The 21,323-nt window shown below is 47.0% G+C and overlaps 1 protein-coding gene across 1 annotated transcript in view; it reads right to left on the bottom strand.

Annotated features, from left to right (window-relative positions):
* STOML2 (stomatin like 2) overlaps window positions 1-21,323 on the bottom strand; it is a 392,482-nt gene that overhangs the window by 27,833 nt on the left and 343,326 nt on the right. The window contains exon 9 of the mRNA XM_069626806.1: window positions 18,479-18,607. Within this exon, the coding sequence (XP_069482907.1) occupies window positions 18,479-18,607 (129 nt within the window). The remainder of the gene's footprint in view (window positions 1-18,478; window positions 18,608-21,323) is intronic.

The following is a 21,323-nucleotide window of genomic DNA, read 5'->3' as shown; positions in this document are numbered from 1 at the left end:
GACGATGGGAGATCCTCATCGTAAACCCCGTTGTCAGTCCCCGTATCATCCCCACGTGTCGTGGACGGGGAGGAGGGCTGAGCAGGGCGCGATGGTTGAAAAGGAGGTGGAGGATGAATCCTTCTCTTAAGAGGAGGGCTCCCAGGAGGGCCTGGCTCCGGGTCCCCCGTCGGAAGCGGTTCCTCCGTTGGTGGTAACGGCAGTCTCGTCCTTATCTCCGAGCATAAGGACTGTATAGCCAACAAAATGGTCGCCGAGTTGTCTTGCGGCACTGGTTGAGGGGGTTCCGATGGGCGGTCAGGAGCCCCGTCGGCACCCTCGACGTTCTCGTCGTCTCCTACGTCGGGGTCCCTCCCGACAGGAGGGTCTTCTTCCACGCCAGCGCCGTGGTCTAAGATTTTGATCAGCTCCTCCTCAGAGGTTGAGGCCGAATCCACGACGACCTCCTGCCCCCCCTTTTTCTTCTCCGTCGGAGGTTTCACGGGGGTCCTGTCGATGGGCATGAAAGAGGACTCCCTCCGCGGTGGCAGGGAGATTCTGGGCCCCGAGGTCGCCACCACTGGTGTAGCCTCCACAGGCTGAGCCAGGGCCGCCGCGACTGTCTCGATAGAGGCCTTGGCCGGGTGGATCAAGGCTTTCACCACCTTAGGTGCACTCAACGCCTTCTCCTTGGGGGGAGGGTCACCACCTCGCTCCCCCTCCGATGGGGCCTTCGAGCACGACCGGGGTCTCTCCAGGAGCTTCGCCGGGTGCTCGGCCTTCCTCTTACCCGAGCCAGAGCGTTGGCTCGTGGTTGATGGCGCCGGGGAGGATGCGCCCTGCCTGGCGCCCGTAGAGCCCGACCGTTCGGCGCTCCCGGTGCCAGCGGACTCGCGGTGCTTGGCCTTCTGTTGGACCCCCGTCGCCGGGGTGCCCTCAAAGGTCTTAAAAGACCGCTCAGACTTCTTCTTCTTCTTCTTTTCGCCTGACGGGCTCTTCCCTTCCAGCCAGTCGGCGAGACGCAGATGGTGGTCCTTCATGGTCCGCTCCGACATATTGCCGCAAAACGCACAGTCCTTCTCCACGTGCGTCTTGTCCTCATGCAGGCAGTAGAGGCAAAAGGAGTGTTCGTCCTCCTTAAAGACATTCTGAAGCTGGCATCCAGGGCAGACCCTGAACAGCTTTCCGGGCGTCGAGCTTCCCTTCTCCTGGGCCATGCTCGAGAAGGACCCGAGAAACTTCTTGAGTCCTCCAAAAGCGTGGCTCGAGGAAATCTTCAACCTTGAGGGGCGTAGAAGAATCCGACACGGGTCCCCGTTGATCGGATGAAGAAACGGTGGAGCTTGAGGCTCTTTTGACCGAAAGAGAAAATTTTCCTAAGAAAAAGCGCGAAAAAAGCACTAACGCTCGAGAGCAATAGCACGAGGATCCCAACACTTGAACGTGCGGTAAAAATCTGAAGATAGCTGCCAGAGGCGGGGCTTAGGGAGGTGGCAGTCATTGGCTGTGGTCAGTATGACGCAGAAATCAGTGATTGGTTACTACTACGAAAGACAGATCAGAAACAAAACGATACTGTTTTTTCTTTACCGAGGATTCCCAGCCTGACGTCGGGGAATATTCATGAGCATGTGAATCCATGCCAGACCCCATGCTGGAGAAGTCCTCCCTCTTGTCCCCACGACTGAGGCCCAGGAACACCAGGATCTGCAGAGCTGCACAGGAACAAAAGTCATCTGCCACCTTCTTGTTCTGTGGCCTTGCCTTCTCTCAGCTGAGACTGGCCCTGGTTCCTCTGTAGAGTTCCTTGCATCTCCTACTACTCACAAGTCTAACAGCTTGTGGCCCTATAGTTCATTCATATTTACAGCAAAGACTTCTAAAACATTGTGCAAGACTTTTACTTACCTACAAGAAGTGCTTCAGCGCACCTAGACTTTTTCCCAATTGACATTGTCCTGGCTTCCCGAATGACTCTTCTCCTCTCCAATCGTTTGTTTTGCCTTACCTTGCAGTGGGTGGGGATTCAAAAAGTACTTACCTGCTTCAGAATATTTGTGTAATCTCTTGTTTATTCTAATAACCCCTTTTCTTTGACACTCGTAGCAGTATTGTTCCAAACACAACAGTAATATATTAATGTCCACAGTGTCCTAGCTATTTAGGTCACCTGAGGGTGTAGGTTGTGCCATCCCCAATGGGTGTTTGCTGGATTGGAGGAACTAAGTATTTTTGTGCTGCTATTATATTGCTCCCTTCTGAAGACTGCTTATTCAAACTGACTTAAATTAATAATTGTTTAATCAAGAAACCTTGAATGTAAGTGTTTATTTGGATACTTGTCACTGAACATTTGTGTAACTACCCTACTGCTCACATTGACCCCTCTTGAGATCAGCCTGGCTGCTCAACCACACTACCAACCTGTGTAGTACAGACTTATACCAAAGGTTGGGTTCCTATTACCAGGAGGTTGTTGTAGTGCACCCAAAGGTTACTACCCCAAATCTTTACCTTCCACCACATAATCTAACACTGAAATGGACTATCACTGTTTAAAAATAACATAAAAAGAACAATGGGAGACAATTATGCCCCAGGCAATGTAACAGTCTTTATATCCTGTGAGGTGGCTGGACTACATAATGTTTTTTTAACTTCAATTACGGCTCTAAATGCAAACATGAAAAAAAGTCCTATTCTAGGGAGCATCAAGACAAAAAAGCGCCAAAAGGAGAAGCAGCGTTTTAGTAATGCTGCTTGTTAATACAGTCTCTACCACTGGTCAGGGAGGCACCGAAATAAGCGGTCGATCAATGCATATGCGGAAAAGGAGAGAATACATGTGAAATGGGGCACATGCAGACCTGTTCAGGAGTAGATTAGGAAAGATTTAAAAATAACAATAGTCACAACACACAATGCAGCAGCCACCATACAAATGCCCATTAAAAAAAACCTCAAACGTTTTAAGGATTCCATGCATGATTCAATGTGAATAAACAGTGGGGAGGTTTAAGCGATGTGCAGATGCATACACAGGTGTCTTTTGCTAAAAATTGAAAATGTTTTCTGAAACTCAGAATGTCTAACATTAGAGCTCTAAAGTTTCCCCATGCCACATGTGAGAATGTCATCCAGTCATGTTTTTGCTTTGATATTCGGGGACCTGGAGTAATTGCCCCATTTAAAAGTAGAAGCATGCATCCCTGCTGAAGAAAGCTGCTCCCAACTTCTCTTTCAAATTTGTGACATTGCCCGCAAGGTATTGCAGTTTAACTACATCAGATGATCGTCTGGATTTTGGAATACGGTCTGTTTACATATAATACTTTAAATCAGATTTCAAGCTACTATTATTGTGCTTTTCTTCATACAGTTTGAACCTCTTGCATACTGCTGCCTGACTGAAGCTACGCCCTCAAGCCGCTGAACACACTGCTTTAATCCCAGGCCGCGTGCATCCCGGAGTGCCTCCAGAATGCTGTTGGCTGCAAGGGCTGTCATTTTTTTATCATCTGGGCAGTGAGTAAATACGTTACTCAACAGGTGTTTGCGTTCGGGTGGTGCCTTGTGTCTAACCTAAACTAGCATTTATTTGCAGGAATTATTGATTACATCTTTATTTGTGGCTGATATGCCATAAACCCTTAAAAGAACAATGCGGAAGAAAGAGCGTATGGCGTTTTCAAGGAAAGACATCATTAGTGCACCCCTGGTCTTTACAACAAGATGGAATAGCTTGCCATGGGCAATGGCCCTGCCTCTTCCCCGTCTCCCGAGTCGGCTGAAACCATTTCGGATTCCGTAGGAAGAAGGGAATTTATCCAAAGTGAAAGCAACTACTGTGGTAATCCAACATTCTAATATACCCAGTGATCCCTACCAGATTCCTATGCAGGACATAGGATATTATCGTTTATTTATATAGCGCCTATACATAATGTATTTCAAATAGCTTCAAGGCAAGGGAGGGAACAAGGGAAAATACAACGACATTCTTACAGGTCATGAACAGTAAGGATGTGAAATTAACTATCGTACTCGGCCTGACCACATTTCTGTTAGAGCCGGAGAAAAACAAAGGGTGCGGGAGATGGGTGCATAAAGGGAGGGGAGGAATAAAACAAGCGACTATCGTACTAGGCCTGGCAACATTTCAGATAGTGCTGGAGTGGGGTTTGGGAGGAGAGGGAAAAAAACAAGTAAGGGGAGGGGGAAGGAGAAAGATGAGGTTGCTATCATACTAGGTCCAGGGACAATCCTGATAGAATAAGTGCATAGAAGAAAGTAAGGGGAGGAGATAGGGAGAGGTGAGGAGAGAACAGAGAGTAAGCAGTCAAAAAGAGTGAAGAAGCAAGAGGGGAGACCGAATACAACCGCTGAAGTCAGTAGTAACACATAATGTTGCAAGCCAGGATACAAGATGAAGATGGGAACAGCATGATTCAGGGCCACCATGAGTACAAGATGTAAAGGAAGTCCTTCATGAGAGATGAGAAAGGGTGACACACCGTGAAGAAATGAAGTCCATAAAAGTCAAATCCAGCATTGGCCACAAGACGGTGATAGAATCCTTCACAGTGGCTCAACTTCTTCCAGTATGCCCTAATGATTCTATACTGAACACTCCTACCCTGTTTTCGACTGGAGAGCTCTCACTGCCAGCACTATCACAACACCTGGAGGACAAAAGGTGGACCGGGGAATGTCCCTTTCATTTCAGCCCAAAAAACGGTGATAGCATCTTCAGAAGGGGATTTGGACTGTTACGAGCAAAATAGTATTATGCAGACTATAAAAGGGGGACATGTTGAATGAATTAAAAGTCCAGACTAAAGGTCTACAAGATATATCTGCTATTTTAACATCGCTGTTTTGTGTGGTAAGGGATTCAAACGATGATTGCCTGTCAAGGGCAGTTAATATACATTTAAGCGCACCTATTGAGGTCCATGAGGCACAATAGGATCCTATGAGGAAAAGGGAATTCACCAATATGCCTGAAAACATCACGATACCCACTCCTGCAGTTAAAAATGGGGTTGCATCCAGTGTTTTTAAAAAAAATAGTAAAAAAATTAAATAATAATAATCTAACATTACCGAAGGGTTTTAACACCTTCTAGAAAATATATGCGCTCAGTAGCATTCACTGATTTGCAGGACAGTGTACAATCTGATGAGTCTCCCTTGTTAGTAGATGAGGATGACAATGATTGTAGGATGGCTGGGGAATCCAATTTAGAGTCGTTCCTGGTAGTTGAACATACTAACCAAGTTAAGTGAAGGGGGCAAGGGGTCCAGGCTGCTACGGCCCCAATATTGGTAAATAAGGATTCAGAATCTAGATTGATTGATTGATGCAATGAAACACAAAGGAAGGGTGCAGGGTAAACAGCCCACACTGTTTGATATATTTGCACAAACCGATTCTGTCCCTATGTCCACTAACATATCACTTCCAAAGGGGTCGCTTTAGGACAGATCATGCGGGCTGTATAGAAGGGCCTCCCTTGTAGGATTCAAGTAAAGATCAATGTAATCCTGTATCTATGCCTACTGAAAAGAGTATGGGAGGGGCTTGAGGGGGGAGTTAGACTGAATCATCCAGGGTTTCAGACTTACCAATAAATGGTGGGTGCGTCCCTGTGCATTACACTGAATTCGAGATCAGCAAAATTGTGAAAAACATTCTGGCTAACTATCAAATGTATTCATTTGAAATTGTTAAGCCTCTTCATCAGGGCTTGGGGTGGGTTTAAAGGATTTAACTTCTTAAAGGACGCCGGATTCCCATATTGAACATCGAGGATGTAGGAACCTAGATCAGGGACGGCAGGTGAATGATGGCCAGAGGCATAATCTGCCTGAACCGTCTCCCAAATCTGGATCCTCAACTCATATCACATTGATGGGTCCAAATCCAACTACTGATCCATATAAGTGACTACTAGTTAGGGATCTTATGAAACATCTGCTAAAGTGGCCAAGCCAATCTACAACAGACCTGAAACCTCTTTCCAATATGGAAATTGATAAAGGCTCTATTGTAAAGCAGGGCCAAGGTGTGATTACTAATCGGCCCACCCCTATAGATCGGGATTTTCCGATGCGAGGGCCAGTCTTTCCTGAAGAACTTCGCATTATCCTTAACTATATGCTTGATCATGGGGGCCCGAATCCTCTAAATATGTCTTCTATACTGGCTCTCTTTGATGAAATCCCGGCTCTGACACTTGTTAGTTCAAATGATATCAAACTGGTGGACTTTATCCACCCTACACGATATGGCTATGTTACATTGGTTGTCCCTTCTCGTATGATTTAAAAAAAAAAAGAAAAATGCAAAACTTTCTTTATTGGCATTTTCCAACAAAACAAACAAGCCGTTAAGACCGGGCACCGGTCGTATTGTGAGAACCGCACCCCTCCCGCCCTCTCCCCTCCAAACCCCCCCCACCCGTTGTGTTGAAAAGAGCCATTGTGCCATAGGCTGTCATCTATGTAGCGCAGCCGCTAGGGTCTCGGCGCTATGTGTCGGGCTGGTAGTTGAGTCTTGCGTTAGTTCCGGTTGTTGTGAGTCGAAAACATCGGTCGTGGGAAAGCAAGTATGCGATGTACGGCCCCCATATGTCTGGAGGGCGTGCGTGTAGTGGCATAGTCTTGATGAAGTCAGTTTCTACATCTTGACAGAATGTTATATCTTTCAGCCAGTGCTGCAGGTTTGGAGGGGGTCCCCGATTCTTCTTCGCGCTAGGACCAGCAAATGATCTGTTAGCCTTTTAACTGAACTCGGTAGCGATCGAGTCAGGCCTAGCAATACTGATTTTGGCTCAGGAACAAGATCTGTTCCAATTATTGCTGAGGTTTTTTCGAGCACTGCTCTCCAGAAGGTGCCCCACATCTGTTGCATTCTGCTGATATAGAGTCTCTTTGAGAATGAAGTTTCACCGGTGTGTGGTAGGTTTGATGGAGGAAGTTAAAGTGGATCAGTTTAAACCTCGTGTTGATCGCTACTCTATGAGTGAGTTTTAGGATGTAGGCCCATTCCTCGTCTGGGATTGTGCTAACCAGTGTTTTTTCCCCCCATCTTTTTTTGGCTTTTGCGCAGGGCGGGTTCAATTCGTTGAATAGACCCTTGTAGATGTTTGTTACAAGGCGCCCGTCTCCTTGGGCTTGGATTGCGTAATGGAGTAGTGGCCAGATTGGTGGTTGTTGTGGGAAGGCCAGGAATACCGCCTGTAGCGAGTGTCGTAGTCTGTAATATATGAACTTATCGAGGGTGTTGCTGCCTCCTCTTTCTCGGGCTTGTTGTGCGGTCAAGAAGGTCCCTGCCGGGAAGAGGTCATCCATGGAGTGTAGCTGTAGCTTTTCTGCCCAGAGCAGGAAGACTTTTTCAATTGTGACAGAGATTCAGGGGATGTGTTTAATCGGCAGAAGAGGGGAGTATCTGGACGAGACGTTTTTTTCCACCAGCCATTCATCGAGGAAAGGGTAACATAAAAATGTTACATGAGAAGCTAGACAAAGGGGATACTAAGTAACCCCTCCAGCACCCTATTGTAAGATTGTGTGTGCTGGGTCTAGAAATTTAGAAATGTAAGTAAAGTCATTTCACTTCACTGCTCTTGGAAACAGTAGTTATCCAAGAGAAAGGTAGTTAAACATTTGGGGAAATCTGGAAGACTTCCCTCTAGCACTACACTGAAGGTGCTGTGTACAACAATGTAAAAAGATGTCTATGGAGTTTGTCAGACTCCAAAAAAAAACAAAAGAAACAGAATAAAATCACATTAAAATACATTAGAGAGTGGGGAAAGGGTCTCACTCTCTCCAGGTAAAAAATGAAAAAGTCCTAGAGTCCAGCAAAAGAGCTGGGGGTCTCTAAGGTAGAGAAGAATTAGCACATTTCTGAGAATCCTCCCTAACAACAACCAGCCAGAGATCTAATTGCCATAAAATCAGGGAGGGGTCTAAAGATCCTAGAAACATGGAAAGCGACAAGGGTTTACTTGTAGTAGTAATAATAGCAGGGACGTATCAACCAGGGTTAAAAATTCTTTTGTTGAATTTATACTGGACTCCGTCCGATATCCTAGCAGATACCTTGGTGACTTTAAATGATATATTGGAAACTTGGCTTGAAAACTTGGCTGGTGGCAAAACCATTTTCGATGGGGAATTTAATTCTGATTGCATGTCTAACACTTTCTCAGATATTGAGTACTTTAACTCAGAGAATACAGGGGACCCGAGTGAACCGCAAGAGGGAGGCTTCTGCTCAAGATAACTCAAATGTTTTGAGCCTGTCTAACAGGAAAATGGTTCAGGGCCATAAATGGTGTTTCCTCAAAGGATAGGGAATGTCTATGCTCTACGAGGGTAAGCACCCTAAAACGTCCACTTAGACTAGCTGGAATGCGGCATCAGTTATCGACTATGTATTTCTCAATAAAAGCATTCTTAGTTTTTTTTTATTTAAACACTCTTTATTGGCATTTTATTATAACAATCCTAAAAAGGCCCCCACCCTCTGCTCCCCCCCCCAACTCCCCATAGTCCTCCCCGTAAACATCTTCCAAGTTTCCAATCGAAAAATGTCAACATCCCAGCCCCTCCCACCCCCCCCCAAACACCCCCCTTTTCAGTGTCCATGTAAGTCTGTTGATTTCCGCTCTCCGTATCGGCCCCAGCCTGCAGCTCTTCCTTGTCCATGAATATATACAATCTAGGTGATTCAGCCAACAACTCCCATCACCGTATTCTCCTTTACCATTTGTTCTCCTTATTTACGCTTTCCTGCCTCCAATCCTTCACAGAGGTCGTAAATCATTGTCTCTCGATAAGTCATCTAACAATTGAGCCCAGTGAATCGTTACATCTACACGTTCCGCCTCTGAATCTGCGTTCTGTAGCAGTGTTAACTCTGCTACTCCCCATCTCCGCACATCCTTCCGCCATTGATTAACCACCGGGCCTTGCGGGGATTTCCACGCTATCGCCATACGATGCTTAGCTAAAATGAGCAAGAAACGGCCCATTCTGTTCCGCAATCCATGCAACCCCCCCTCCCCCGGCAGCTTATCCCACAGGCATATTTCCGGGCTGCGGCCCCAGGTGGTTCCCAACACCCCATTGACTCCATTAAGAACCCCCTCCCAATACTTGGCTATTGTCTACCACTCCCATACCATATGCCAGAACCCTGCCTGCGCTGATCCACATCTGGGACATGCATCTGAAAGATCCCCATTCATAGCCTTGAGCACCACCGGGGTAACATATACCCTATGTAGAACATTAAACTGGACCAGCTGAAAGCGGGCATTTCTGGATGTTTTCCGAACCAATTCCCAGACCTGCGACCATTCTTTATCTATATCGGGCGCCCCATTTCCACCTCCCACCTCTCCTTAACCTTCAATATCCCCTTTGCTTTCCCCTCTCGAAGCGCCCTACAAACTCACGGAATAAGCGCCCTACCCCCCGTCCGGTCTAGTAGCACTCGGAGCACCGGACAGGGTTCCGGCTCTGTAGGAATTCCTTCCCATTATTCTGCCATTCTCCGGACCACTGCCCCATACGTCAAAAAGAGCCCCTGTGGTAAGTCAAATTTCTGGCACCATTCCCTGCAAGTGAGCATACTTCCACCCTCAAAGAAATCCCCCACCGTCTCACAACCTTTCTCCCTAAGCCTCCGTATGGCCATCCTCCCAATCACCTGACGAAGCGACTGGTCCACACCCCACGGAAGACCACCCTCATACCTTCCTTTCACCCCTCTACCACCCATGTATTTCCTCCATGTCTCCCTCACCGCTTCAAACACTACAGTCCTCCCCATTGCGCCTAATGGGCGCCATAATAATTCCGCCGGTCTAATATTCGGCAGCCAAGTCCCTATCAATGCCTTGAGGGCTTCCCCCCCAGTTGGTCCCACGCCAGTACTGATTGCAATTGTGCCGGCACGAAGTATTGCTCGTAATGTGGGAGACCTAATCCCACTTCCTCGCTAGTCCTTCGAAAAACCTCCAAGAACACCCTCCTCCCCACACCCCATAACAGCTCCCTAATCTTGACATCCAACATTTTAAAGAATATTTTCTTAGCCACATACGGGATGTTGGTGAAGAAGTAAAGCAACCGCGGGAGCACCACCATTTTACAAAGTGCCACCCTACCCATCAACGAAAGAGGCAATACGTTCCATAGCTGAATGGAGTCTCCTATTTTGGACAGTGCCCTCCCTGTGTTATGTACAAACGTTTCTGTAACCTCATGGAACACCCGTATCCCCAGATATTGAAATGACTCTGGTTCCCACTTTATCTCCCCAGCTCCGGTAGCTCCTCCAACGGGCGATCCCTCAAGTCCCCTAACGGGAAGAGAACTGATTTCCCCGGATTAATACGGAAGCCCGACAGCCTTCTGAAGTTCTGCAGTATCTCTAACAGCTCTGGGAGGTAGATCTCAGGATTTGTCACATTTAACAGCTCGTCCGCATAAAGGGACACCACATGTTTTTGCCCTCCCACCTCAATTCCAGCTTCCCCCATCTCTTGCCGCAGGAATGCTGCCAACGGTTCTATGGCTAAGGCAAACAAAATTGGGGAGGCCGCACACCCCAGCCTTGTCCCCCTTTCCAACTCCCACCTCTCAGACACCCAATTATTAGTCCTCACCATCGCCATCAGCTTTTTATACAACAGGGCCAACCACCTATGTATCTTTTCCCCAAACCCAAATTCCCGTAGCACTCGAAACAGCCATTTGCACTCCAAACAATCAAACACCTTCATGGTGTCAAATGAGGCTATTGCCATCGCCCGCCGTTGTGACTTCACAGAATCCATAACGTGGTGTAGTCCGGAAATATTGCCCAATGTGCTCCTGTCCCCAATGAACCCACATTGGTCCGGATGGTCCAGTTTCGGCGCCACCACCGCTAGCCTAGTCGCCAGGATTATCCCCAAAATGTTCCAGTCTACATTCAACGAGGAGATGGCCCGATATGCCGCACATTCTCTCGGACCTTTCCCCTCTTTCAAAATTACCGTTATCACCGCCTCCCTCATTGACTCCGGGAGGCAGCCCTTCTGGAAAGCCTCTTCATAAACTAATTGCAGTTGCTGGGCCAGGAGGTCAGCAAACATTGAATAAAACTCCACCAGGAGCCCATCACTACCCGGCGCTGTCCCCCTTCTCATCGTATGGATTGCCCAATGAATGTCCCCCTCCTCTATGGGGGCTTCCAATTCCTCCCGCAAGTCATCCCCCAACTTTGGTAACTGCAACGATTCCAGAAGGTCCTCCACGTCATCATCTACATATCCACCTTCACTTGTGTATAATTCCCTGTAGAATGCTGCAAAGACGTCATTAATCTCTTTCCGAGTTCCCACTACCTCCCCCGTATTTGACTTTAGCCGAGTTATTACCCGCCGAGGTTCTCCCTATCAATCAACCACGCCAACAATTTGCCTGCCCTGTCCCCCTCCCCATGCAGCCCAACATCACGTCTACCAGAATCAAAATGTGACAGCTCCGCCAGGGTCTCCTGGTAAAATGTCAGCTTCTGCGCCAATGCCCCACCCTCTACACCTCTCACCGCCTCCCTATCCAACTCCGCCACCTGAGCCTCTGTTCGTTTTATCGTATCTAAAAGCCTTTTACGTACTCCCACCGTCATGGAGAGACACTTCCCCCTCACCGTCGCCTTAAAGGCATCCCAAAGCACCCCCCGAGATGCCACCGAACCCTCATTCAGTTCAAAGTACGATCTTATCCCTTCCCTGAGTTCCGCCACAAATGCCCCATCCCGTAACGCCTCCTTCTGTAAATGCCATAACCTCCGTGGGGGGTTCTCACTGGGCCCAAACAGCGTTACTACCAAGGGGGAGTGGTCTGATAAAGTGCGGCCCAAGTACGTCGCCTCCCCAAAGAACTGCCAGTACTCCCTTCCCGTTATAACAGTCCAGGAGCGAATACGAGCCATGCACCCCCGAGTAGTAGGAATAACCCCTCTCCTCCCCATGCTTCTCCCTCCACACCACCACCAAATAAAACTTCTGCATTATATCCCGAAGGGACCCCCGAAGAGACCCCACCATATATCTTTTAGGGACCCCCTACTCCCCGACGCATCCAGCCGATCATCCAAATGACAATTAAAATCCCCCCCACCATATTACCATCTCTCCCCTATACGCCCCCATCATGCGCAGTACCGAGGGGAAATACTCCTTATCGTCCACATTTGGCGCATACGCGTTAACCAGGCAAATTATTCTACCTTACCACAAACACCGTGCCAGTACCGTTCTGCCCATCTTATCCCTCGTCACCACCTCCACTTCCAGCGGGACCCCCTTCGCCACCCAGATGAGCACCCGTCTAGCCTGAGTGGAGTACGTCGTACCCACTACCTGCCCCCCCCATAATTCCCTCAGTTTTTCCAACATCTGTGTACTTGCATGCGTTTCTTGAATCAATGCCACCTGTATCCCCTGTTGCTTCAGAAACTCCCCCACTCTCCGTCTCTTTTGATAACTCCCCAACCCCCGGACATTCCACAATTTTCAAACCTCTCTTTTAACCATGCACCCATTAACTCCCTGTTCAAGTGACCCCCCCTTCCTCCTCTCCACAACCTACCACCTACATTCAGCATCACCTCCGCTCTCCCCCCTCCCCCCTCCCCTTTGCTGCTGTGTCGGGCCATAACCTATCTCTGGACACCCCCCACTCCTCGCACCCATCCCCAACTAGGTGTGGTCCCCCCACCCCGTCTTCACCTGCCCCTTCCTGCCCCCCTCCCTCTCCTCCCCGTCCCTCCCCCTTCACCCCTTGAACCCCATAACTATCATAACTAAACCCACCCCCCTGAGCTCCAGTCCACCACTCCCTCCTGCTCCTTAACTGTAGACCCATTGAGCTACTCAACCCCCCTCTCTCCCCACGGGTTTAGCAGCCAATAGTGTCGCTTGGGCTGGGGGTCCCATCACTTCCCCCATGCTACCCCTCCAATATCATACCCCCTATTTCACATGCTGTCCCCTCCTCATTCAGCATTACCCACATCCTGCCGAGTCAGTTCCAGCCGCCTCCTTAGACCCCCCCCAGGTCGGGGATCCATTTTATGCGACCTCGTATCCAACCAATCCCAGACCTCTCTTGGGGATGTGAAAACCAAGACTGCCCCCCCGCCACCCCCCCGACAACACCTTTAGCTTTGCCGTATAGAACATCATATATTTTAAATCGAGTTCCCGGAGACGGCTTCTCAATGCACCATAGGACCTCCTCGGACGCTGCACCTCCAATGTAAAGTCCAGAAAAATCCTCAACTTTGCATTACCAATCACGTAGTGGCCCTCTCTGCGGGCGTCCTGCAGGATGGCGTCTCGGTCCCAAAGGTTCATGATTTTGACCACCATCACTCTCGGCGGGGCTCCCGGCCCGCTCCACAGTGAAGAGGTTGGATAACCCTTGATCCCCAGTACCATTAGGATCAGATTTTCCACAAATAGTTCTGCACTGGAGCCCTCCTCTCGTTCCGGGGTACCGACCAACCAAATGTTGCACCATCTAGAGCGGCCCTCCGCATCCTCCGCTCTAGTTTCCAGGACTCGAGTCGCCCCCACCAGGCCCAGAGACCTGTATCGTCTCCATTAGCGAGTCCAAAGTCACTATACTTCCGTCCCCTCCAGAAGATGTCTCCCCTGCCTGCCGATCTGACCCATCCTATCTATGTGGCCTGTCCTTTGCTTCTGCATATTTTTCAATTCGTTGTTGGCTTTTACCCATGTTGTACTTAATTCCCGCAATTCTTATACCCTGCTGATGCTCCAGTCTCCGATGCTGCTTGCCACCCGTTGTATCTCCCAGCGGCATCTCAGCTCCCTGCCTCCACCGGCTCCAATGGGTGTACCTTCCACCTCCTCTTCCTCTCCTCCTCTACTATGCCACCACTTCAGTCCCCGGGGGCGGTTACCATGTCCACCCCCAATGTCTCTTCAACAGGTATCACTGCTCTCCACCGCTGCCTACTAGAGGGGCCGGCTGCTTCAACTCCCACGCACTAATTACTCTTGGCTGCGGGACACCTCCAATGGCGGGGACACCAAGAAATGCAAACCTTATCTCTGCTGCCCTAGCTGGTCCCCACAGCCCCTCCCCAGCCTCCAGGGTCGCAGCTCCGTGCAACGTGTGTACCTCCACTCCCGAGGGCTCATATTCAGCACTCTGCCTCTCGTCTACCTCCACTCCCGAGGGCTCCTCTTCAGCGCTCTGCCTCTCGGCTACCTCCACTCCCGAGGGCTCCTCTCCAGCGCTCTGCCTCACGGCCACCTGCCCGCGCTGTGTGTACCGTTACACACTTCTCCGTCGCTGCTGAGGCGGCTCCCTCACGTCTCGCAGGGGGCGGCTGGCACCACCCCAGGGGAGGGAAAGGCCTCGCTAATCCCTCGGGTCTTGGGCGATGCTCCTCCCTGCCCGCTCGCTCCACGTCTCCGTCCGGGGGGACCGTCCTCAAGCCTCTCACCGCCCCTACAGCCAACGTACCTCGGCTCCCTCTCCCCACCGGAGCAGAGCCTGCCTCCCCGTTCCTGCGGCGCACCCAACCCGGGCGTGCAGCGTCTCTTCTCTGCTCCCGAAACCCGGGCGGGCCGTCTTTCCCTTCCTCAGATCACTGCCAGGACCATCTTGGATCCCGAACGTCGATTTTTCCGACAGTCCTCGGGGCCAGTTCCCCGCCTCGCTCACCTTCCAGTGTGAGGATTTAGGTTCACAAACATGTAAACCTTAAGCGCCTTCAACCTGGTGCCTGTTCCTGGGGGTTTTCGATCTGGATTTTAACATGATTCCTGCGGTGGCACAGGAGCTCCGAAGGTTTACGTGCGCACCATTCAGCAGTTAGCCACGCCCCCCCATCAAAGCATTCTTAATTTGGCAGTAAATTTGGTCGTTTTACCAAATATCTATAGAGAACATGCTATGTTGAGAGGCCAAATCATGGGGTTGCTTTCTTTGGGTCTGAGGGAGTATCTTCCTTTGTCAGCTACGACTAACGAGAGGTAACCATATAACTTGGCATCAGAATAACATTAATAAACTAAACATGTTACTCCTGGGGGACTTTGAAGGATGAAATTAGGAGTTAAAAAAGGCCACTTATTCGTCATCTATTTTTGGTTCTTACTTAAGCTCAGTGTTGGGCTCAATACCCAGATCATAAACAAGACCACTAGTGCTAGAAATCATGGTTATAAATTTGATATTCAGGTTAAGTTCATGAAAAAATCTATAAAACAGAACCTACGAAGGCTTAGGGTCTACTCCTTGACGGATATAGACATTGCAAGTGGGGTCAAACACTTGCAACAGAAGAGGAAAAACTGGCTAAAATCTCATCGTCCCTTGTTATTCCAAACAGATGCTGAGGCCATGATGGAAGCTCTAAAAAAAACATAAAACAACTAACTTCTGGTCACTACTCAATGCAATGGAGGAAAATCAAATGGTTATGCAAACTAATCCAAATGCAGAACAAAATTGGTATGATCATTTTATAAAAAGTTATAAGCCTATGGTTTCTTCTCATGCTAAGCTGGATAATGAGATCATCCGTTGCGTTTAGTACATACCTATAGAAGAACAAACAATTGAATTCAGGCCAAACCCTCTAATGCTTGTGGTCCTAACTCCATTGGTATTTAAAGAGAATGTGCTATTGCGGTCGACAATTTTGGGACTTCTGTTCAGGGACTTTGTTCCCAATAGGTCTATGCCCTCATCTTGGAGGATTTCATATGTAGTATACATATACAAAAAGGTGGACAAAACCTCACCAAGCAATTACCGCCCAAATACTATTATGGATGCGGACTCCAAGATATTAGCTGCAATGATTTTGGAGCATATTTAGGACTGGTGTAACTCTAATCATAAAGTGGCCCTCAATCAGATTGGGTTTTGGAAATCTTTGGGTACGGATTCTGGTGGTATTTTGCTTTCTAGTCTCCAACATTTGGTATGGACAGGAAGTCACCTACAATTTATATAGCCTCTATGGACCGCTCCATGGCTTTTGACAGGGTTCATCGCCTGACTATTCGGGCAAAACTGGAAAATTGGGTCTCCCGGAGGCCTTACTACAAATACTAATCCATACGCACAAACAATCTTGTATACAAGTCAGGCTAAATAGTGAGGGCCTTTTATCTCTTCCTATTCCAACTAGAAATTGGCTGTATTTTGGCTCCCTGTTTATTTAACATTTATGTGGCGGATGTTGCCACCCCCCGTCAACTTCCTCGTTCGTACCTCTGTGTATAGGAGGGGTAAAAACTGCATTGTAGCGTATGCAGATGACTTCCTGCTAATTGATCATACTCCTATAGGCCTACAGCACCTACTAACTATGGATCATTATATGACGGCAAACAACTTAAGTATTAATCTGCAGAATTATGTGATAATAACCTTTACCAAACAAATGGCCCTTAGGCAAATGTAAACTGCAAGTAAAAACGTCCATGGTATATCTATGTTACCAGATTACATCTAAATGCCCGGTATTTCCACAGAAATTACCTTAAGGACAAGACATGCACCTTAGCTAGACAAATGAGAAGAATGGACCGGAAATATGGAAAATGTTCTGCACTTCCATCTCGCAAATTCTATCTGGCGCAAGCAGTACCTAAACTTTCCTATGGCCTGGAATGATCTCCCACTTGGATACTTTCAGAACTCTGCACTTTAGAAGCTATATTATGGCATTCTGTTTTTTATTTTCTGCCAAAGGGTGTGCCCATGTGTGCAATCAGATACGAAATTGGCTTGCAATCCCTCCAAAGCATGGTTATTTGCCAAAGATTATCTCTCTTCAGCAAATGTAATATAAATACTGAGAGAAATTCTATGCTACGCTTAGTAGAGAGGTGCGAGATGGAAGCCTGAAAAAGGGTTTTACTTATGAATTTCATGCCGATTTAATACAGAAGTTGAAGGTTTTAGATCTCTCAGTTGAAACTGTGCTTACTAACCCAAATAAAGAGAAAACATGTATTCAACATTGGGATTGGGCCAGTACTGTGGATGAAATGCTCAACTGTCGCCTTTAAAGGCACATCATTTAATCCCAGAAAGAACTGGGTACGACTGAACCTTATTTATTTATGTTTTCCAAATAAGAGTGCACACTATAATTTTGCAGTTCAGAAATTCAATGTATTCGAGATAGCTCCTCAAGCTGTGATTCTACTTGTCGTTTCTGCAGAAGTAGCACAGAGAGGGAGACATTGGTACATGTGATACTATATTGTCCAAAGTTAAGATCTCAGCGCATTCAATATTTTAGTACATTTGTTAGTTCAAAGGAATGGGTCTGTTGTGGAAGATGCTGCATGGCAAATTTGTTTCTCTAGAGCTTACGGTACTCAGATCTTTAACTGATGTTTGTAAATTGTTGTAAATAGTCTATGTGTTACTTTTTGAGGTTACGCCGGGAGATAAAGATGTGTAACCTGTTCATATTGCACTATTTTTTTTTAAGAAACTTGTCTTATGCGTTTCCTGGATTACTATATCGTTTTTGGAATGTGAATCTAAGTGTTGAAATTGATGTAATTAAGCATGTATAGCATGTATAATTTATTGTATAATCTTGTTTCTTTTCTCCTTTTGTATTTTTATCTTTTAAAGGTTTGTATAAACCAACACAAGTAAACAAATAATAGTAAAGCAGAAGTCCCAGCATCCCAAGAAAAACCAGGACTGAGTGGCCTTTTTGTGCGCAGCAAGGGGAAACTAGAGAACTCTGTAGTATATATAAATGGGTTATGTCTTGTACTTTAGGTTAGCTTATGTAAGGTTCATGTGTGTTTGTGTTGCCATTTTGCTACCTTGCCATATTTTGTTGCAAGTATTTTGCATGTGCATGAAACCTTTGCCGTTCTTAAAGTTTGCTTTTAAAAACATTTGCGTTTAAAAAGTGCTGAGATGGCAAGCATCAGCTTGTTGCTGAATGTCGCATTTAGATTTTGTCTATATTTTTCAAGGCTGAAAGGTCCCTCTGTTAGTACTGGAGAAAAAATGTTGAATCTTAAGATTATTATTATTTTTTTTTTAAAGGTCTATGTTTACATTATAGACAGTGACCAAGAAAGGAACACAATGCATATGTATCTCATAGGAATCAACATCCTGCCTACAAAATGAGGTTCTTCAGTGGCAGCTTACCTTTAGCATACACTATTAGGACATCACCAGTAATACACATAATCCAATACTTAATATGGTACACACACCAGCACTGCCTTACAAGAGTCACCTACCAGGTGCCTAAATGTGACCTTATATGATAATATACAAATTATTAAGTTGTGGCTTTGGAAGTCACAAGCACTGCTAATAGCCCTTGTGCTCAGCAGAAGAAAAGCCCTAGAGTAAATTGACACTGCTAAAAAAGCTAGAACTGCAGCCGAACACTTACCTGCGTAACCATGCTGGTGATGTCGCCAGTATTGGATGGCAAGAGGATGGTGTTTGAGTCCTTAGCGAGATTAGAGAACGCTGCTACATACTGCTCCGCAATAGTGAGAGAAGCAGCTGCGTTGCCATTCTAGGAGTGAAAGGAGGCGGACAAGTTAAAGGTCTGCATAAACAAATCTAAAAATATTCACTCAGGACGTTTGCATGCACACAAAAGAATGCCCTTCAAATGTATAGCAGGTCACTATCCTCTTGGAAAATAAAGGAGACACCAATGTTTGACCATTTATATATCACTGTTTTGTCTCCCACTGACATCAAAGATAATTACAGCAAACACCTTCAATTGCATTTTGCTTACTCAAATGCTTCTGCTCCCCATTTGTATATTTTAAAGTTTCATTTTGGTTGCTTGCTATCCTGTGCACTACTTTTGTGAATTACCATTTCCCTTCTTCTGCTGTGTTCCTCAAGCTTGCTATACTCACCCTTTCCACACTCCACTATTCATCAGCCCATTCCCTGTTACTTCTCCTAGCTGCCTCAAACACTCCTCTGACCTTACTAATTCTGCCTTTGCGATCTCCTTCCAATACTATAATGCATCCTCTAGTACTACCTCTATTTCTCCTTTCCTTTCTGGCTAATTCGGAGGACCCTATCTAACCTCCCCCCTCCTGCCTATCCCTCTTATGGCTTCCTCTATGTCCTTCACCTCCTCCCACACCACCCCCCCCTCCCACTCTCAAACAGCCTGCTGGCTATCTCAATTTCTCTGATCAGCTGTTCTACTCGTTCCCGCTCTCCTACTACCTTCTCCGACTACTCTTATAATAGGGGCATGGAACACCCAATCTGCAACAGAATCTCATTCATCACTGATAACCGACTCTCATAACACCCCCTCTAGCAGACTTGGGAATCACTGAGACTTGGATCTTTTCCCTTGACCATTACCTTTGCAGTCCTTCACTCTGAATCTGGTACCATGTCTCACTACTCCCGCTCTCCCACAAGAGGTGGTCCACAAGGTCCAGTCCTATGGCCTCCATCCTTCATCTGACCTTCTACACCTCTCCTTTGAATGCATTGCCAGCCAACTTCTCTTACTCACCATCCTCCCAGTACAATGAACTCTCAGTCCGTTTCAACTCCGTCTCAGATTTCAAACTCCTGCTTGAGACCTTTCCCCCCAAAAAAACATTGGCACTCATGGAGGACTTCAACCCTCATCAATCACTCATACCTATCAACTCCATCTTGACTCTCTCTCACACTACTCCCACTTATCTGTCGTCACAAACTAACCACTCGCTCCTAAGGAAACTCTTTACCTAGTCTCCCTCACCTCCTTTCTCCAAGCTTCCAATAGGACTTCTGACCTCTCCTTTCCCCACTTCAACATTACTTCCCCCCCCGCACTTGCTTCCAACTCCCAACCCTGCTATCCCTAAATGCAAATTCAAGCCTAACTCAATGGCAGCTTACTTAGCTGAATTCAGGTCTGGACTGCTCTCCCTGGCATCTCCCCAAGACTCATATCTAACAGGAATTCTCAGGCTTGAACCTGGCTCTCGCTCTCCATTTGACCTTACTTTTCCCAGTCATACCTTCAACCCTCATCCCAACCATAAATCCATCCTCAGATATACTGCATCAAAACAGATATGAAACACCACCTTCGTAGATGGCATGAGACTGTACCTCTGCCCCTCTCCTACACCAGGGCCATTGAATCTGTCAAAACATCCTACTTCACCAATATAATTACCACTTTACGCTCACAACTATGCATATTCTCCTTCACACAAAGCAACACCAACTACTACTTGACCTACGGCCATCTCTTCTTTTGAAAGTGTCCACTACTCTACTCAAATACATGCATGACACCATCACCACGCTAGCCCCCCATCCCACTGTCTTCCTCTCTCCACCACCTACTTCTGTTGCACCTTTTTACATTCCTTCCTCCGAAATTCTCCTATTGAACGGTCTTCCATCTTTAGCCTGTGCCCCAGTCTGCCCATTCACCTCAGTCATCACAGACATTGCACCTCACACCTGTTCCTATCTATACTTCCTCTTAAACCTCTCTTTACCTAGGAGTCTTGCTAGCCTGCTTCAAATTAGTAACTCTCCTACCAATCTTTAAAGAGCCTCTGGCTGACCTGGACAATCATGTCAATTATCAGCCAGTTCCACTCATGCCACACTATTTTTTTTTAAACGTGAATGCCTAAATTTTAATCGAATCGCTGTCTCGCTGGACTAATGAATTCAGGCACCAAATCCAATCTGAACTTTAAAGCCATAATTCTGCTGAACTGTCCCACACGCATGTCTGTAATTTCTTACTTCTGCTCACCACTGTAATCTATCATCCATTCTAATACTATTCAACATATCAGCATCTTTTGGTACAATGCCCAAATGCCACCTTCTTCAGAACTTTGGAAACCTTGACAAGGAATAAAAGGCCCTTAAATGAACTGCTGCCCATCTAGCTCATTGGTCGTTCATATCTTTGAACATGGGCACCACTGACCACTACCCTTCACCCCTTTGCCATTGCCAAGGCTCCATGCCTGGCCCTTCTTTTCACACTCTACACCTGCTCCCTCAGTAAAGCATCACTTCCTTCAGGTTTTCTTACTACCCCTTTGTGGATGACATGCAAATAATAATTTTCCCTACCTTAAACCCAACCTCTTTGCCCGCAAACTGCTCATCTTGCTGATATCCATTTTTTTAATTGTATTATACAGTTAAATGGATAACTTTTAATACATATCATGGCCAGACCTTGCATACGATTTTTTTTACCAGCGATATTTTTGCCGTGA

This window comes from Ambystoma mexicanum, chromosome 6p (assembly GCF_040938575.1).
Source record: "Ambystoma mexicanum isolate Mex_15411 chromosome 6p, UKY_AmexF1_1, whole genome shotgun sequence".
In the NCBI taxonomy this organism is placed as follows: Eukaryota; Metazoa; Chordata; class Amphibia; order Caudata; family Ambystomatidae; genus Ambystoma; species Ambystoma mexicanum.
The sequence above is the reverse complement of the archived record's forward strand: the minus strand, read 5'-3'. Positions and strand labels throughout refer to the sequence as shown.